Raw genomic sequence first — 19,643 nt, forward strand, 5'->3', positions numbered from 1 at the left:
ATCAGTCCTGGATTGGTAAACAAAAAATAAGTAACTTTATGGGGATTATTCCAGGTCAATCTATGTCAGAAAACTCTGCATTGTCCAGGTTACAATGGAAAAACTCAATATACTCTTGCATCCCCAGAGTATTCTTGACTTCATCCTTCAGTCAGAGAAACTACACAGGGAAAACATGTATCAGTTCCACAGAAACAAGGCAGCTTTGAATTGGAACTCGCAATTAGTCAGTTTAAGGCACAAATCCATAGGAAAGTTTCATTCCAGTGCTTGCAGAACTACTTTATTTTTTCACCAGGTGCAGAAGATGAATAATGCTTGCAAGATCAATGGGGCTTACTGAGTTGTTAAAGGTTTTTAAGGCTCATTATTCATGGTATAGACTTGAGCTTTATTTAATATATACCATTCAGAAGCAGTGCTGAACAGAAATATATTTTAGTTGATTTTTCTCTTGGGTTTTTATATTGTTCTTACTGTAACAGGTGCTTTGCAAATACATTTTTTTTCTTCAAAAGATTCCTGAGGCAAGTTAATATTAGCATCTTGGTCTTACAGATGAAGAACAGAATTTCAGCAAGAACATTACAAACATTGTCTATTTTGGATACTTCTCTTGGGACACAAAGGCCTTATTTGAAGGACTTGCTCTGCCTAGCTGTCATGGTTTCATTTGAAGCTGGATGTGCTTTCTTTCCACGTAGCCTGTCATACATAGCTCAAGTCAGCATTGCAGAAATCAAAGGCTGCACAAGCTACAGTGCAACTCCTCACTAAGCAAAGCAATTCAAGTCATTGCAGGCCGCAATCCCACCTTCCTTCTCTTCCCAGCCATATGCTCCCCTCCCTGTGCACCGGACTGATTGCCTTAGTGAACTAAACCTAGAGAAAGGAAGAAAAATGTGCGATCAATTTTTGAGAACAAGCTACAGAATAAGCTTTATACTTATAATAATGTATTATTAAAAAGTATGTTTATTTATTATCATTTTGTATTATTAATAATTCTAGATTAACTATTTTATAATTACAGATTAGTAGTTATATATTAATTCGCAGAATGGCTTTAAACTGAATGAGGGGAGATTTAGATTAGGTATCAGGAGGAAGCTCTTCCCTGTGAGGGTGCTGAGGCGCTGGCGCAGGTTGCCCAGAGAAGCTGTGGCTGCCCCATCCCTGGCAGTGTTCAGGGCCAGGTTGGACAGGGCTTGGAGCAACCTGGTCTAGTGGAAGGTGTCCCTGCCCATGGCAGGGGGTTGGAACTGGATGAGCTTTAAGGTCCCGACCCAAACCACTCTGAGATTCTATGATTAAGTATAATAGTTATGAAAACTTTATTCAGAAATAGTCATTATTAATGATAGTAATTATTGTCAGTATTATTATAAATTACATTTACAATAACAAAACCGGATAAGTTTTTGAGGACCCGGCAGCAATCTGCAGGCCAGGGGAAGCACTCACCACAGCAGCCCCTGCCACGACCACGCCCGCGGCCCTTCAGATTTAATTTTTACGCATCAGTGACCAACTAATTACAAAAAAGCCGCCTTCTACCTTTCACCGAGGGGGTCCCGGTCCCCGTCCCCGCCCCCCGACCCCGCACCGCGGTCCCCCCCCCGCCTCACTCCCTCACGACGCCTGCCCCGCCCACCCCGCGTCCCCCCGGCGGTTAGGCGCGAGACACGCCCCCTCGCTCTCATTGGTCAGCCTTTCCCGCGCCCCGCCCATCGAGGCGTGTCTGTGTCTGGGTTTGTTCAGTGCGGGGGGTGGAGCTTAGGGGTGGCCGCGCGTGCGCGCTGGGGGCGCGGCGTGCGCGGGGCTGCGCGGCTTTTGGCAGGGCGCAATGTTCCGGCGCCCGCCGCGTAACTTCCGCGCCCGGCGGCGGGCGGCCTCCTCCAGCAGCAGCAGCAGCAGCAGCAGTGAGGAGGAGCTCGAGTCCGTCGTCGCCCCGTCACCAGCCCCCGGCCCCAGCTCCTGCTCCGACCCGAAAGCGGAGCCTGAGGAGGGCGAAGGAGACCTCGGCAGTGCCGCCGCGTCCCCGGAGGGGGCCAGGGCGCCCGCGGCGGAGGGACCGTTTCCCGGCGAGAGGCCGCCGCCCGCGGAGGAGCCGGCGGGCAGCCCCGGGGGCCGGGAGGAGAGCGGGAAGGCGGCAGCGGTCCGAGGGCCGCGCGGCGCCGGAAGCGGGCCGGCGCGGGGGGGAAAGGTACTGCTGAGTTTCGTCGGTGAGGAGGAGCGAGAAGGTGAGCGTCCGCAGCGCCCTCCATCCTGAGGGACATCGGAGCCTCCCCGGGCCGGGCCTTGGGTGCACGGGCCGAGCCTCCGCGCCCCGTGTTCGGTCCGCGGCTCCCGGAGCGCTGTAAACAGAAATAGCGATACTGCGGTGGGGGTAGGGCTGTTGTGGGGATTTATAAGCGAAGCCCGTATAAAAGTATTTTGAAAGTTGTATATGTCCGTGGGCTTTTGCATTTGAGAGCTTCTTAGAGCTAGAGAAAACCAGAGAAAAGTGTCATAGAAGCGCAGAATCCCAGGTTGGATCCCCTGGTCCAACCTTTCTTGTCAAAGCATGGCCTACACTAGATGTCCCTGCACCTTGTCCAGCCGAATCTTAAAAAGTGTCCGGTGTTGGGGAATCCGCCACTTCCATCTGTCATTCCAATAGCTGATGGTTCTCATTGTGAAAATTTTTCCTCTAGTGTCCACTTGGAATGTTAATAGGGAGTAACTTGTGCCCATTATTCCATGTCTTTTCCATGTGACTCTTCGTGAAAAGGGAGTCTCCATCTTTCTTGTAGCCACCCTTTAAAAACTCTAACATGGTAATAAGGTCTCCCCTGAGCCGCCTTTTCTCAAGGCTGATCAAACCCAGCTCTCTGAGCTGTGTAGTATGTGACTGCATGACTAGGCTGCCTAATGATGAAGTTTAAATAACTGAAACTTAAATGTTTAATTGGCTTTTCTGGCCTGTTGCCTTTGTGGCTGATGACACAAGGCACATCAGGGCAGTATACAGGAGTCACTTGGACGGACACAGACCGCAAAGAAACAATTTCAACAGTTCAGTGTTGCTGTATTGAGGAGGCTGAGCTGCTCAGTTTTAAATCAAGTGGTGGTGTATCTTGAGCGATGAAGCCATGGAACTAGTTAAGACTACTTAGAACATGGAACTAGCTGCATTAGTTAGACTTAATGCAGCCAGAACTGCAAAAATATGCTGTGTGCACACAGAGAGGACGCACACTTTGGATATAATATGTATGTGTATCTATATGCACACATACTGCTCTCTTGTTAACGTTACTCAGAATAATTTCATTTTATCTGAATAGGTGAAGAGTTTTTTAAAATTAAAAAGCCATCCTTCAATGAAGTAACCTTTAGAGTTCGAAAGGAAAGCCTGCTGCCTGCCCAGGCAGAAACTGGAGAAAACAAAAGTAAGTACTTTTTTCAGTTAAATATTTAATGAAATACTTATATGAAAACATATTAATAAATCAGTAAGTGAAGAGGGATGTACAGATACTGCTGTTAGATGGTTTTTACATGCTAATTGAATCCAGGATTATAGTTACAATGTTACTTTAAATTTTAAAGGTTTAAAACTTTCATCTTTTTGTGCTGAAATTATTTTCCATATAACCTTGGTAAAAAGTATCAGATCTTGGAGGCTGTTCTTGAGAAGATTTGGTTATGCAGAACCCGTCTAGTACATCAGAGTTAATAAACTTCTGATAAATTGACACTTCAGCATCATATCTTTCAAACTGTGGGGCAACTTTCCACTGCTTATTGCTTTCAAATTGCAGTTTGAGCTGAGTATTTTGCATTGAGAGAAAATGTGAGCTTAGTAAAGATTTGCTTGATAACACTTATTGTAAACCTTAAACTTTGTGTTATTAAACTGTATGCTGTTACAGCATTTGAATACTTTCATTGTATGCAGTCAATAGCCTTGATTGTTCTGATAGCATTCCAAGTGTCATTGAACTGTAGTAAGCTTTCTATTGGAATATTTGGGTTTTGTTTGTTTTACAAACAAGCATGTCTGGAAGGTCTCTTCCCCTCCATTCCCCTTTTGACATCTCTACCAATGCACAGATATACCCTAATTGCTACTGTTAGATTAAAATAAATTAGATTCAGAAATATTTTGGCTTCGAGCAACCTGGTCTAGTGGAAGGTGTTCCAGCCTGTGGCAGGGAGGTTGGAACCAGATGATCTTTAAGGTCACTTCTAACCCAAACCATTCTGTGATTCTGTAATTCCCTTTGAGATTGTGCTTCAGATGAGATGGTAAGTTTTCTTTGTAACTTCTTATAGAACTATACCTCATACCCTTACAAAAGGTGACACATTCTGTTGTTCAGTAATCTGATGGTTTACTGAAGATGTAGTGACAAGCAAAGAGAAATCAATGTTTTTAAAGAATTCAAAGATAATTGGAGACAAAGCAGTCATACGTAAACCTTTGTAGTTTAAATAAGTTTCTCATTTTTAATGCTTATGAAAAAAAAGGCACTTTTTAAATACAGCTTATAAAATTAAGGGAGGTGAACCCAAATGTGCCATGAGCTATTAGGATATTAATCAGTTGTCATCTGGGAGCTGATATCATTGCTCTTGTGCATGTAAATGTGCTCTGTGTCTCAGAATGACGTATTAGTTTAGGCCTATCACAGATGCTTGGATTCGAGACAAGAACTGGCTTGTAAATGACTGTCTTGGAACATCAGAAAATTGGACATATTTTGATGAGAGCAGGTTGCTGCAGCAAGGTGTAAGTAGTTACTGGTAACCAGTCATGACACATCAGATTCCAGCAGCTGAAACTGAAATCATTAATGTTTTTTTACCCCTAATGCAGAAATCTGTCCATTGGAGCCTAGAACTGGAAACATCAAAGGCCCTTGTGAAGAAAGGGAGGAGGAGGAGGAGGAGGAGGAGGAGGATGAAAGTCGTTCTTCACTAAGTGAGGACCACAACAGCTCAGCCTCTGAAAATGAGTCCAGCTCTCCACAGAGGACGAAGGATCGATCACCAGGTTAATTTCCTGGATTTTTTTTATTTTAAGGAAGTTACTTAAAAAAACCAAAACCAACAACCCAAAACATTTCTTTTCTGAAGTATGTGACAAGATAGGTCTATGAATCCCACTCAGCTTAAAACATGTAAGGTATAAGCATGTTGTTTGTCCTGACTCAGGGCTACCCGTCTTCTGAAAGAATAGTGGCAGTTGTTGGTTGCAGATATTTGTTGTATTTTCATGTTAATTTTGGAAATGGATCAGAAATTATGACCATTGGTTTCAGAAGACAGGCTGCAAAAAATTCCTATTTGACAATCATGTAAGTTCCTTTCATAAGATTAAAATATAACCCACCTGTGCTGATTTGTAAACTTTTGATTCCTTTGTAACTCTCTGAGTTTAGTGTCCCTGATTTTTTTTGGGGAGATGGAAAAAAGGAGGACAGCCTAACAGCAATTTATTTAAAAGAAAAAAGTCTGAGCTTTGTTTTCAGACTGAGAACTGCTTTTCAAGGATGCTTTTCCAGGTCCTTGTAGTCAACATGGTAAACGCAGTAGTGTAAACATCTTGTGCCCTATACTCAGAATTGTCCAGTGATCCTGAACAGTGGTGGTTATTGACATTAGGAGTGATACAGGGTGATGGTTTTACTCCTCTGGTTAAATTTTCTTTCTCTTCAATGCAGATCATATCCCTAGTGCAGCTTGTATTGAGGCTGCTCGGAGGAAACGTCACGTAGCCAGGGCACAGGCTGATTATCTTCCACTGGATGTTTCCAACAGTCATGAGATATCTCAGAGAAGAGAAGGCAGTGATTTAGAGAGTGAAGATGAGTCTGATACAGAGAATCTTGATTTTGTTCCTAAAATGAAAACTCTTAGGCAGAGGATGATGGAAGACATGGGTGAGTGTGTGCTGTTTCTCCCAGGGGTTGTGGCTTTGTTTTACTTATGTCTGGAATAGTGTGGGACTTGTCCAGTAAGGTTGTGCAGTGCAAGGCTTTGCCCCTCAGGGCTCTTGGCAAAAGGCTGTACATCTGGTATTTGAGGTTTCTATGGGACATTAACCTGGTTTAGGTCTCACTAATGTGGTGCAGGATGGTTCGAGAAACATATAAGGAAATATTTTTGGCCATATTGACTGCAAAAAGGAAAAAAAAAAAAACCAAACCCCAAAAACAAACCCTTGTAGGAGTCACAGCATTTAATGTGAGTAAAGTTGCTATAAGTCCTGCCTCCTGCATCTAATCTGGTCTTCCAAGTGCTTTCCCTGCAATGACTGTTTTTGAAAAAGGGAAAAAACCCCAAACAAACAACGCAGCCCTTCAGAAGTGAACAGACATATTGCACACAAAGCATATCTGGCATTTCCATTGCTTTTGTCCTCTTACAGCTGCTTATAGTTTTGTTTATGAAGCAAAAATTTACTTTATTAGTTGAAGAAGAGTTATAAGGAATGTGTAACTACAAGCTGATTCTGCAATTCTAATTAATGCTAATGAGATTTTTGTATCTATAGTAGAGTGTATGCTTTGGAACAATCAAGGGTTTCCTGTGCATAATGTCACTCACTGTGTTATAGTCTATACTTACACGTTATTTACACGTATTATACACAGCTTTGCCTTCAGACATAAACCCAAGATGTTTGTGCTGCTCTTACTGCAGTAGTTGTGTGAGAAACAGTATGTTGGGGAAATTGATATTGGTGTGAATGCTACAAATCCCACTATCTATTTCCAAGCTTTCCTTGCCTTTCAGGTTGGAAGTCCTCCATCTGCAGATTTTTCATCTGCTGCTTTTTTGTGTGTATCGCTTCCTAGTAGTGATTGGGAGACCCATTGTTGCTTTAGAGGGAGGAGATCATGAAAGGGGAAAAATACAGGATGTAATTATATCTATTGATGATTGTTTTAACTTTCAGTGTCTGAGGGTGACGAATCAAGTGAAGATGAAGCACGAATTAAGTGGGAAGAACAGCAAATAAAGAAAGCCATTAAACTCTCTCAGGTGATGCATGCTTTTCTAACACCTGGAAGTTGCTTTTTGCTCATAGGCTGGATAGCTTGTATGGAGTACTCCTATATCTCCTTCCTGTCCTTTCGCTAGAGAGCATTTGGGGAAATTATACACTGGTTCTTCAGGGAATATACACTGGTTCTTCAGGGAAAAGATGACTAGAAATATGAGAGGATGATAACGAAAATCGGTAATCTCTGTCTGGCTGTTCAGAAGCAGGGTATTGTTGCCTACGTCAAAGGCCAGTACCTGTGTGTGATGGAAGACTCTGAAAAGCAGAGAATAGAATTCTGAACTCTGATTATTTTTTTTTCTTTTTCTGCGGTGCAAGGGATCTTGAAAGCAAAAGTATGAAAATAACAATGGTAAAAGTTATTCTTTTTATTATGCTGAATTCCTGCTGGGTGCAATCTGAGAGCTCTCTTCACAGTTCTGCAGAATTATGTTTTCTTTCTTTTTTTTTTCTGGTAAATAATTGGCAAAAATAAAACTCCATATCTTCTGATGAGCTGGAAGTTTTGTTTCTAGCTTGAATCACTTACTCTGATTAGGAAAGATTAGGAAAATCACTTACTCAGATTAGGAAAATCTGAATAACCAGTTCTTTATGTCTGAATAGACAATTGTGGAAACTTTTGCTTCTTAAATGGGAGTAGTTGGAGGACTGGGGGAAAGTTACACCTTTCTGGTGCTGAGTTCCAAATTCAGTGTGGTTGGTGCTCTTAGGTCCTCATAGTCTCAGTTGTCAATATAGAAGCATCATGCCCTATTGAAAGCTATTAATATTTTCAGGCCAAGACAGCAACTCAGGTGTACCCGAAATTATGGGTTACTTTGTGCTGTTCATATGTAATGCACTATATGTTTTTATACAACATATATATACAGGGTTTTATACTTTGTTTTCCTTGTTTTTGTGTTGTGCTTTTCTGTACAACATTTTTCTGTACTTCATTTGATTATTGAAATACGTCTTTATATCATATGCCTTATGTATTGGAATGATACATCTTGTTGATCTGAAGAGTTGTGTGTTAAAAATTAGCACTTAAAATTCTTGTAGGAAACTTACGATGATACTTCCCTGCAGGAATTGCTATCAGCTAAACCAAAGTTCGATCCCTCTGCTTCTCTACCACCTGTGAACTTGGAAATTGTGAAGAAGCGACTGACTGAAAGGTAAATCCTGCTTTTATGAACTTAACTTTTGAGCTCTCTGAGGTTTTGTCACAGAACGGGAGACACAGGTTTGAAGTTTAATTCTTTTCCAGAGTATTGGAGGATTTTTGGGTTGTTGTTTCATGTGTACTGACTCCTGCTATGATGTCCAGTAGGTTTTTTAACTTTACATGATTTGTTGTAAGGGAGCATTTGGACTTTCCAAGAGTGTTCTATCAACTAGAACCTGAAGAGTAAATTCATTTAAATGGCAGTAGCTTTTATGCTTTCTAGTAGTTTTTGACAGAAGTGTTGGTTCAATGTTATGTTTGCCCAGTAAGCAAAACTTCAGCTGGGGCAGGTGGAGCTGACAATCCTAGCCCTCTTATGGTGGCTCTTACACCAGTATTTCCTAAAAATAGCAGTGAATTGTGTACAGCCTGTTTAGGCAAACTAGAACCTTTTTTGATATTTGTCTTTAGTCGTGAGCCAGGCTGTGACTTTTCTTTAGCAGCTCAGCTGCTGTATGGCAGCTGAAGCATCCTGGGATGGAGGTTGGAACCTCCCAGAGATTGTGTGAGAAGGACAGTTGGGGTCAGGCATCCCAGGGCAAACCATCCCCTGTCATCTCTCAGAGCATCGCGAAGCAGCTGCTCAGATAAGTTTAGACAAGCAACGTTATACAGCTGAAACATAAATAGCTGTTATGAGCTTGCACTGTGCTCTCTCTGTATATGCTTTGCTTTGTACAGACCATCACTGACCTGCATGTTTAAAGATTTGCAACTAAATTGGACTAAATATTTTTGTGGAATTTTATGCTTTCTTTGCCATAAGTCACCTGAAGGGAGTTGAGTTAAATGAAGTAGGAATTTTAGTATAGAATCAAATAAGAAAAATAAGAATAAAGTTAATCAAGAGTTGGAAACCCATCTGGAAAATAGCAAGAAGGGGAGGGGGACCTTTTTAATGTAAGCTTTGTAGATTTGTTTAGCATGATAAATGCTGAAATAGTTAGGTTTTTTTTAATTGTAGCACAGTAGAGAACAGTAGTGTAGTTCAGTTATCTTTGTTGAAAAGTGTTCCCTGCTTCAGGGAAGTGAGGTAAGTTGTGGTCTGTTTCTTGGTTCTGTTACAGGCTTGCTCAAGCTGAGCAAACACTTGGGATACGTAAGCGGGGAAGTGGGGGGGGAAAGGAAGCAGAGTTGTAATATATATAAATGTGCCTGTCTAATAGAGCTATAGATGTAGGTTCCTGGGTTTTGTCACCTACTAGAAGCAGGAGTCCCCAGTTGGTTTGTGTTTAGTAGTGAGCCCATGGTGAATGCTGATAGGTACTGCTATCCATGCAACTTATACCAAACTGGTATTATGGACATGCTGACATGAGCTGTAGTTTTCCTCAGATTACATTGGGTAGAATCCAATTAATGTGATACCATGAAATTTGGCTTTTTATGGTTTTAGGATGTATGGTACATTGAGTAATCTAGGTAAAATATCTAGGTAAAAATCTAGGTAAAATATCAAAACTAGCACCACATAAATGGTATTTGAATCTCCAAACCATGATGCTTGTCCAGCCCTGTACTTGTGAAAATGCCGGCATGGGTAAATCTTCCAGCACTGCTTCAGTCAAGCACAAGTACTAGCACAGGCAAAGATTTTATATGTGATTATAATGGGAAAAGTGTTTAGAAACGCATCAGCTGTTAAATTGGCAATAGTTTAGTTTTCTGTGTTTCTCTTTTTTTAGGATAACATCATTACAGAATGTGCACCGTGCCCACCAGAGGGAGTATGAGAAATACAAGGAGGACATTGAGAGTTCGAAGACAACTGTGCAGCTGTTAGAGAAGTCTTCGGATGCAGCTCTAAATTACAAATTCTACATGTCCATGAAAACATACGCTGAAAACTTGATAAACTGTTTGAATGAAAAAGTATGTATTTTTTCCTCTTTTTTTTATCCCGATGATAAAGGTGCATTCTGTCAATGAAAGATGAGGGGGTTTTGTTTGGAAATGAAGAGATACCATCCGGTTAAAAATCAGTTCTATCAGAAATTTTAATGTAACAGGAAACAAAATATCAGGGAAAAATATCAACCCTCACCTGAAGTGATGATCAAGCTAGTATAGGTATGCTGACTTCAGCTGTGGTCTCAGCTAGGTTCTGTTGGATGCAAACAAAATGTTATTGGAAGGAGTTTTCTGTAGGTCTGATAATGAGAGTATGCTGAAGTTGAATGAGAGATGGCATTTAAGTTCACTTTTGGGATCTCAAAATGTCTTTACTCACGGTTACATAACAGAGGTGGTAAGGATTTTGTGTTGGGTTCGAGTTGGGATTGAGTTAGCAGAGCTGTGTGAGAATTTGTGTACGTTATTGGCTGCAACTGCCTCCTGATTTGCAAACTCTGTGTACTTAAAAAGATGAAGGTTCGGAGAAGGGGAGGAGCCACCTGAAGTTTGGCCTCAGTGAAAGTAAACCGCTGTTATCCTCCATAGGTTGTGCTATCAAATCTAATTTATATCACTTCATTGCATTGCAATTGTGAATTTCTTTATGTAACTTTAAAGAAGAAAATAGTTTAATAAATACATTTTCTTTAATGGCTGGTGGCTCAAAGGCAAACTGAAAGCAAACAAAACTCACCAATAATATTGTCCTGTTGAAGCCTCTTGTATGACTTCTTAGGTAGTCCTGTGGTGAGCAACTGGCATTTAGTTTGTGCTTTTTCAGCCTTCTAAAAAAGCCTGAAAAACTCCAATGACCAGGAACTTACTTTTAATCTGTGACAGTTTGGTTCTAGTTTCACAGCTATACTGAAGACCTATGGAAACGGTTGGTTTTTTCCATTCTTTTGAGATTTCAATTAGTTGAAAACCTGATTACTATTTATTATATTTCAGGTGGAATACATTAATGACCTAGAATTGGCTGTACATGCACTTCTTCAGCAACGAGCCACAAGAGTATTGAAACGAAGGCAAGATGAGCTGAAAGATGAATCTGCTTATATTCAGCATCTGACAAGTTAGTATGAAGTTAAAAGCTATTTTCTTTTTGAAATGTTCACTCTTTGAGCAGAAGTAAAGCTCTGCAGTTCCTTTTTTACTTTTATCTCCTTTCTCCTTCCCATTGTCAGGAGGTGTGTTCAACTGAGGTGAAAAGCAGGGTGTTTACTTGGCAACATCACTTCTACATGAGAGCATCTTTAAGGCTATTTGTGTGCTCAGAATGGAGATTTCATACTAGGTGACATGTGAAGAGAAGAACATGAAATAAAAAGCCCCTTTGTGTTTTATCTAGAACAAAATGGTGTTTTTCAGTCACTGTAGGAAAAAATATTGCAATTACCTCATTTTCTTTCCGCACCAATGTATTGTTTGTATGCCATACGAATCTTTAGCTGCTGCTATTTAAAAAAACCCAACCAAATATCCAAACCCAAACCCTTTAAAACTGCTTAGTCAAAGCTAAAAGCAATATGCTTGGAGCTGCTCTGGGAACAGATGGAGGCCAGATGCTCCAGTTCCTGGTAACTACTAATCATATGGATTCAGTTTTCTCAGCACACAGATAAACTGCTGATTAGAGAAAGCTAGCAGCCTGTATGATTCTGTAAAATGGTGTAGCAAACTGACAGCAGGTGTTAAGAAGAAAAGAGTAGTGCCATTAAAATGATTTTACTTCCAGCTCATTACAGGTGAGACTGTGGTTGAATGTTTAACAGCACTTTAAATTTTATTTTTTTTTTAATGGTCCTGGTTGTATTTAATATAGTGGAAAGGCTGTTTTTTCATATATGTTAATACTTCAGTAGTAGTACACTTGTTTTGGCATGTTGTGCACATACCAGCTAGCTAATAGTGCTACAAATGAATGGCCAAAATAGAGCATGTTTCTAGTTTCTACTTCTGCGTTGGACTCAAGAATCAGAGTAAGGGTAGTTGGGGTCAGTTACCACTCAGATAACAGGAGGCAGTGGGGAGCTGACTAGTCTTGAAATCTAAATGCAGTGATTCTTGAATAGTGTAAATCAGGGATTTAACTTCCATTACAGTGTTGGAACTGAAGCTCAAAAGTTATTCTAATTTATTACATGGTTTCATTTTTGACATACAGGATGAAGATAGGTCCCTATGCTTGCATTTCACACTGCTAAGAACCTATCATGGAAGATAGTAAGTTCCTTTTCCAGGATTAGTAAGCAGTGAGGGTTATCTGGAATGTCATGAAACTCACCTTTTCATCAACTGCTATAAGGGAACAACCACATCTGACCATATGCAGTTAAAAATAATACTTAGTATGCATTACTCTGGAGATTGTTGGAGTTTTGATTAGGTTTGACTTTAATTTTGCTATTTTCCAAATGAAGAACAATAGGAGGAGGATCTGTTTTTCCTGTTTGAAAAAATAGGAGCTTTAAAATAATTCGTTTTATTTTTGGATGTTTTTGTTTTCTGATAGGTGAGAATGACAAACCCAGTAATGATGGATTAAAAGGTCATAAGAAGACACAGCTTCTGGAAATGTGTGAGCGTCGAAGGTAGCTGTTACATATAGGTGCACTTCACTCTGATTAATGTACTGTGCATTGGCTTCCTGTCACTTAGTGATGAATGTAAATCTGTAGGATTACTAAATGAGATTACACAAAAAATATGTAGTACTTTCCAAAACTCAAAGTACTTGGAAACCATGTATGTGTTAATATCATTCTCTTCATGTTGATTTGAATCTCGATGCTAATAGATCTTGTTATTTTAAATTAACAAGTCTTAAGTGAGGCAAAACTATATGAGGGAAGCTTTAATAAGTAATATTATGACAGAAATATATTTTTGTATCATTGTTATAGATGGCAAAAATGGGTGGTATGTTTGCTGCCGGGAGGTGGTGGTGAGTGAAAACAAAGCAACATCTACATTCTTAGCAGCGTAGGTCAATTACTACGTTTTTTATAAGGATTGTGCTCAGGGATTAGTACCAACTCTTTTTAAGCTATTGGGAGCTTCAGAAGTTTTACAGTTGCATTGGCGCCTCAACTCATAACTGTACTTTTGAAGCAGCAAGAACCTTGGAATTTTAATGGATTTTCTACATACATGAGAGAGGGTCACTCACCTGAGTTCATTACAAAACACAGGACTTGCAGAAGGCACGCGAGAGAGCGTTCAGGAGAAGCTGATCACCATGAAGGCATGTCAAGTGATGATGAGCTGCCTCCAAAAGAGGTTAATGAGTTCCAGAAGAACACAGGTTGGTGACTGTCTTAATGTAATGTGCTAGAACAAAATCTCTACTTGATTTTTTTTTTTTTTTTTTTTTTATGATTTCAGGAAAGGTAAAGAAATAATTAATTAAAGTAATACTTTGAGTTACATATTCCTAGTTACACACTGTAGAAAAGAAATGCATTCAGGCAGTTCTGACTAATGACTTGGGAAGAATAGGTGCATGGGTATAGGTTTCTTTTGGTATGACTTGTAGTGGTGGCATTACACATGACTGGTTGAACTGGAAGTAAGCTCTTTTAGATCATGCTAAAGCTGATCTGACAGTACTCAATGTGATGCTACAATGTGGCATAATACCTTTTCTCCAGATAACAGCAGAAGGGTTTTTTATGTCTGAAACTTTATCACTGTGTTATAAAGTTTGAAACATCATGGTTGTATAAATCTATGGAATAGATCATGAAGAAACTTGCCTTTTTTTGGTCTTCTGACAGTATTTTTTTTTCTGAAACTGGGATTTCCAGTGAGCCAGTTTTAAAACCCATTTCAGTATCAGGTGTGTCAAAGGTAAATGACAAATCAGTTATCATACAGATATTTCTTATGTCCTATAGATGCATAAACTCTTCAGCTTATACTTCAATAAGTTCTGTGATTGTTTCTTTTTATTCCCAATGAATATTATCCATAGATAACGTTTTAGAGGATAGTAGGAAGGTCTTTGAAGATGTACATGCAGATTTTTGTGACATCAGAAAAATCCTGTTGAAATTCCAGGAATGGAAAGAGAAGCTTCCTGACTCTTACTGTGATGCTTACATCAGTTTCTGCCTGCCTAAGCTATTAAATCCATTGATCAGAATTCAATTAATGAATTGGAATCCTCTTGAGGTAGGTGCACCAGCTGACTTTGTTTTCTTCAAAAATGGTACACGTGTTTGTGTATTAATATGAAAATGAAGATGTTTTTTCTATACATAGCACAGTGCATTAGAAATGAAGAGAAAGATACTGTGTTGGTCTCAGAAATTGAAGCATGTGGTTGGAATCTTCTTAACTTTCTCCTTTCCCTTTACGTCCAGACCCTTTTGCAATGCCCCATGTAAAAAGAATTCTTCTCCTGAGTTCTTTGAAAAGGCACTTTAAAAATCCCACCCTTTAAGTTTCACCTTTAAATGTAGTTTTCCTGATTGCCATTTTGGCCTGTTCAGCGGAGAGGGTGGATCTGACATTAAGTGGGAATCTGTGGTATCATTGCATGGACCTTTTCTTTTAAACCTGACAAGTTGAAAAACTAACAGGAATGGTCTTTCGGCAGAATTTTGTGGAGTTGGAAGAGATGCCCTGGTTCAAAGCTATAGAAGAATTCAGTGATGCCAAAATCGTATCTGAATCAAAAAGGGATGATGATCCTGATCAAGAAGTTTTGCCTAGAGTGATTGAAAAAACTATTCTTCCAAAAATTGCAGGTATAGTGAGACTGTCTTGAAAATGTTCATTGCAGCTAGGCAATCAAACCTTAAATAAAAGTGATAGCTTTCAAATAATGTTAGTTATATAATGGTACTCCAGGATGTAGTGATTACATAGCCTTGCTCTGTGGGACTAAAGCAACCACTTTGTAAGATTGAGAGAGGCTTGGCTTTTTACATGTTTGCTTCTGTTACGTTGCAATGCCTTGAACTAGAGCAGACACGTACTTGCATATTGTGGTTGAAATGAATTTCCTTATTTTCCAGCATTTGTGAAGAGTGTGTGGGATCCTTTATCTACTTCACAGACAAAGAATCTTGTACAGCTTTGCAAGAACATATTTGCGAAACAAATAAATAAATGCAGCCAAGCAAAAGAGGTAACAAAAAAGCTCTTCATCCACTTCATCCACTCTGTGTGCTTTCTGTGCATGCTCCTAGGAGTGCTGTCCTCAGGTTGTTTGGTTCTGATTACTTGTTTGTTCTGACGAGCTCTCTGATGCTCTCCTTATTGAAGGTGGTGGGAGACAGGATGCTCTTAAGGCAGAAATTAGCTCCTGTCCTAGAAAAATTCTGCCTGTGCCTACCAAGAAGCTGATTGTAGATCTAATTATGCTTTGCTGCAATAGCACTGGTTAGAATTTAGAATTGCATTTCATTATCTTTCCAAATTTGAGCTTTACATGTTTATAATGCTCCAGTGGTCAACTCCTTAAGCTTTTATTTATAAAGTAGATATAGAATTTTAAGATTTGAAAATCCCTAAAGGTTAATTAACTGGCTAGGAGAAAGGCTACCTTGTAATCTTAGCAATCTTTTAGTAACTACTTTTATACCCATAGTCACTCTAGCATGCCCTTCTTCAGCCTGATTCCAGTTTTATTCTGCTGTAAATCTGGAGGTTTATCTAGTGTAAAACTGGTGAAATGGAATGGATGTTTAGGCCCTGAGTATAAAAAGAAATAATCTTAAGAAAATCTTTATCCCTTCCAACTGAGCCTTCCAAAGGTGCTGATTTGAAACTATGACTTGAAGTCAAGTGGTACAGTTGATCTTAGCTGATATAGCAGTTGTACAGAAAGTAAACTAAACTTTAAAAAAGGTAGGTGGCAATCTGTGGCACCTAAAAGCATGTTGCCTAAAAACACATCCTAACCTAGCTATGGTGATTAAATACACTAGGTTAACACTATAGGTAATTACAGCTGTGATTTGCCTACTGGTTTTAGTACATTAATTCTCAGTGTGTTTTGTATACAAGTGGCAACTGTACTTATCTGTAACTAACATTACACTTCTAGATGAACAAAATAGCCAATGAAGTTGTTACAAATGGAAGAGGAAGTCTTTCTTGTGAGGACACAATAATAATTCTTTTTTAATAGGATTTGATGAACGTGGTTGTCCTACGAATGAAGAAATCTATAGAGGAAGATGTCTTTATTCCTCTGTATCCTAAAAGGTAAGCTGACTCTGGGAATCTTTTAAAAAAATAAAAGTTTAATTCCTCTACCCTTCTCCCCCACATGTATTGATGAAATATTGTAAACATCCGTTAACAGCTAATGGAACAAACATACCTTCTACTCTTTTATTGTGGGAGAGGTTATGAAGCCTTAGTCCTCTTCATGAACCCTTTCTAATAAGGGTAACTCCACTGACTTGATGCTTTTTTGCCCTTGTAACCAAAAGCTTTTCAATATATGAGATCTACAGTCTGGCTTTAGCATAGCAATTTATGTCTGAGGGCCTGTCTTAGTTCAGGTTGTCTGGTGTTGTGTACCTCTGTCCCCTGAATTCCTCCTGTTGTTCCAAAACCAGGCGTTTTATCATGGATGCTTATTACTGGGCACTATTTCAAAGATGGTAGTAAGTAGGAGTCTGGGAGATGTGGGTAAAGATACAACTAGGAGAGAAGCTTTGCTAAAGATGGGGTAGGATGCTTGGTTCTAAGCAGTTCTGTTTTGACACATATCCATGAAATGCAGACACAGGTGTTTCCAATTGGTAATTCTATTGGAAGTTAATTAATGGTTGTGGCTGTCACTGCTGAAACAATTCCAGAACTAACATTCATCAGTATCTAAGGGATCAATTGTCTGTTTATCTTCCTTTAAAAACAGACAAACAAAAAAATCCTTATTTTAACTTGTTTTTCTTCTTTCCATGACCAGCACCGTGGAAGACGGGTCATCACCGCATTCAAAGTTTCAAAACAGGCGGTTTTGGTCAGCTGTTAAGGTAGAGAAAATACATCTTTTTTTTTTTGTGTTTTCTTTGAAATTCATTTTATTGAAAAAATATTTTCAATATTTTTTCAGTATTTCAAAAATATTGAAAAAATAGTCAGGAAATAGATCTTCAGGCAAGTTTGGCTCCTGAGAGAATAAAACATTATTAGGATGGATAACTATTGTGTTTCTCAGGAAGGTGTGTTCTTGGGCGTTAAACTGAATGAAGGGAGATTTGGATTAGGCATAAGGAAAAAAATCTTCTCTGTGAGGGTGCTGAGGCGCTGGCACAGGTTGCCCAGAGAAGCTGTGGCTGCCCCATCCCTGGCAGTGTTCAAGGCCAGGTTGGACGGGGCTTGGAGCAACCTGGTCTAGTGAAGGGACATAATGTTCTCTCTATCTTACACAAAACTTTTGATGCTGTTTTAGCATACTTCCGGCCACCCAGTGTACATACTCTCTGTTTCTTCATTGCTGCAGCTGTTCTCCAATGTTCTTCTTTGGGATGGCATTGTACAAGAAGATACAGTCCGTGATTTGGGACTGAGCAAGCTGCTGAATCGTTACCTCCTTCTGAACCTCTTAAACACACCACCAGGGCTGGATAATACAGTAAAGTGTCACAAGGTAAAAGGTGACATGTACGTTGGAAGAGGGTGTATGCTAAAAGCTTTTATTTTGTTGTTGTTTTTATGAAGAGGGGTTGAAACTGAAGAGGAAATATTTAAAGATTTTAGAATTTAAACATAATTTAAAATTTAATTTTTTTTAATGACCTTGGTGCGTAAAAGCATTTTGGAGCAAATATTGGTCCATAGGTTCGTATGAATAACTGCTTGCAGGGATAATCAATCTTGGTTTCAATGAAAAAACGCATACTCCTGATAATAACTGAACCTGCCAAAAGATCCCTGTCAGAAGTGATGGGACTTGGTTATGTTGAAAGACTTTTCTTCTTACAAACTTTTTGTGTGAGCAGGTGGTTGCGTGTCTCCCGGAAAGATGGTTCCAAGATCTTGAAAGTGGATCAACCCTCCCTGAATTACAGAGCTTCTGCCAGTACTTGCTGCAGTGTGCCCGCACGCTGCACAAGAATAACCACAGGTAATAGATAAGGCTTTCCTGGGGATTCGGGCACTTCCTTGAATACTTTGTGTTAAATATTTCTTTAAATTCCTTAAGTCTCATGTATTTGACACTTTCAAGGTTGTTTTCTTTGCATATATACAAAAACAAAAGATGGAGTCCAGAATGTAAAGGAGTGGTTCTGCAGTTCTAGTTTAGTGTGACAGTTTGAGCTGGCAGTGTTGGGTACCGTTAGTGATCAGCGTAGCCAAGGTCACTTTATGACAAGCAGCTGAGGAGAGATATCTTACTCTTTTTTTAAGATGAATAAACAGAAAATGTGCTTAAGGCAGGTACATAAAAGTGCTGCAAGATAATTTTTTCTTGGTTTTTTTTGTAGTGACGAAACAAAAGAAGTTCTCCTCTTGCTGGTCAAAGTCAAAGCTCTGCATGTTGTTGAAGGCTTCATTGAAGAGTATGAACTTGAACACCTTAAATCAATGATTGGGAAATAGAAAATCGTGAAGGACCATTACTGAAACAAGCCCGCTAGTTGCACTAAACCAGCTTTAATATGAAATTTCATTAGTGAATCCTGCCCACTCCAAGATGTAGTGGTAATCGCTGTCTTACTGTTAAATGCTTCAGGTGTCTTTTCCAAATGTCTTCTACTGCCATCTACTCTTAGGTTAAGGAGTCCTTTTAGAAATTACAGTTGTCAAAGCAATGGTTCAGTCATTCTAAGATGTATGACAATGTTTTATTGCTTTATCCTTTTGGGAAGGATTCCTGGAAAGAGAGAAAGTGCCTGTACAGTTTGTCACTGCTCACCAGTAGACAACTTCATAAGCTATTTTCAGTGTTAATGGCTACATATCACTCTGACTCAGCATTGAGCTCTTCTCACTTGTGGTCCATAGTGATTTTGGGTAATGTCCAGCCATCCCTAGTGAAATAGAATTTGCCATGTTGCAGGGGTTTTGACCCTAACACAGGAAACAAGGGAAGTCAGTATGCAGTAAGGAGTGTGATGAGTGTTTGTTGATGGTGGTAAACGTGGCTTTAGCGAGGTAAGAACTTGCACAAGAGAACACCTGGGGAAGAGCAGACATGTAACGAAGACAGCATCTGATCTGTGTGGTCTTGTATTGGAGTGGTACAGATGGAGCTTGTGTGCCCACAGGCGGAGCTGTGGCACGTCCTGTTTTGTCAGGCTTTTAATTACAGATGCCTTGATGACAAGCACAAGAACCAAGTCAGTTACTTTCTAATAACTGAAGCTCTAGGAAAGCCTTTCTTTTGCTTCCCAGCAAGATCTACTGCCCTTTGCTTCATCATACCCTGATTAGATTTCTAATGTTGTATAACTTTGTATATTTGCATTCAATATTGTTAGATTATAACAAGGATGCTTTGTTGTAGAA

The 19,643-nt window shown here is 39.7% G+C and overlaps 1 protein-coding gene across 1 annotated transcript; it reads left to right on the plus strand.

Moving 5' to 3' along the window:
• Positions 1-1,846: 1,846 nt before the first annotated feature.
• Positions 1,847-19,165, plus strand: GCFC2 (GC-rich sequence DNA-binding factor 2). The gene is made up of 18 exons (XM_030490317.1): positions 1,847-2,243; positions 3,330-3,434; positions 4,865-5,041; positions 5,712-5,930; positions 6,950-7,035; positions 8,108-8,223; positions 9,959-10,145; positions 11,118-11,241; positions 12,682-12,760; positions 13,361-13,473; positions 14,143-14,342; positions 14,770-14,920; positions 15,191-15,303; positions 16,309-16,385; positions 17,098-17,164; positions 17,635-17,781; positions 18,134-18,258; positions 18,620-19,165. Exons 1-18 carry the CDS (start codon positions 1,847-1,849, stop codon positions 18,732-18,734), a joined length of 2,598 nt encoding a protein of 865 aa, XP_030346177.1. The 3' UTR covers positions 18,735-19,165.
• The last annotated feature ends 478 nt before the right edge of the window (positions 19,166-19,643 follow it).

Source organism: Strigops habroptila, chromosome 6 (genome assembly GCF_004027225.2).
Source record: "Strigops habroptila isolate Jane chromosome 6, bStrHab1.2.pri, whole genome shotgun sequence".
Lineage (NCBI taxonomy): Eukaryota > Metazoa > Chordata > Aves > Psittaciformes > Psittacidae > Strigops > Strigops habroptila.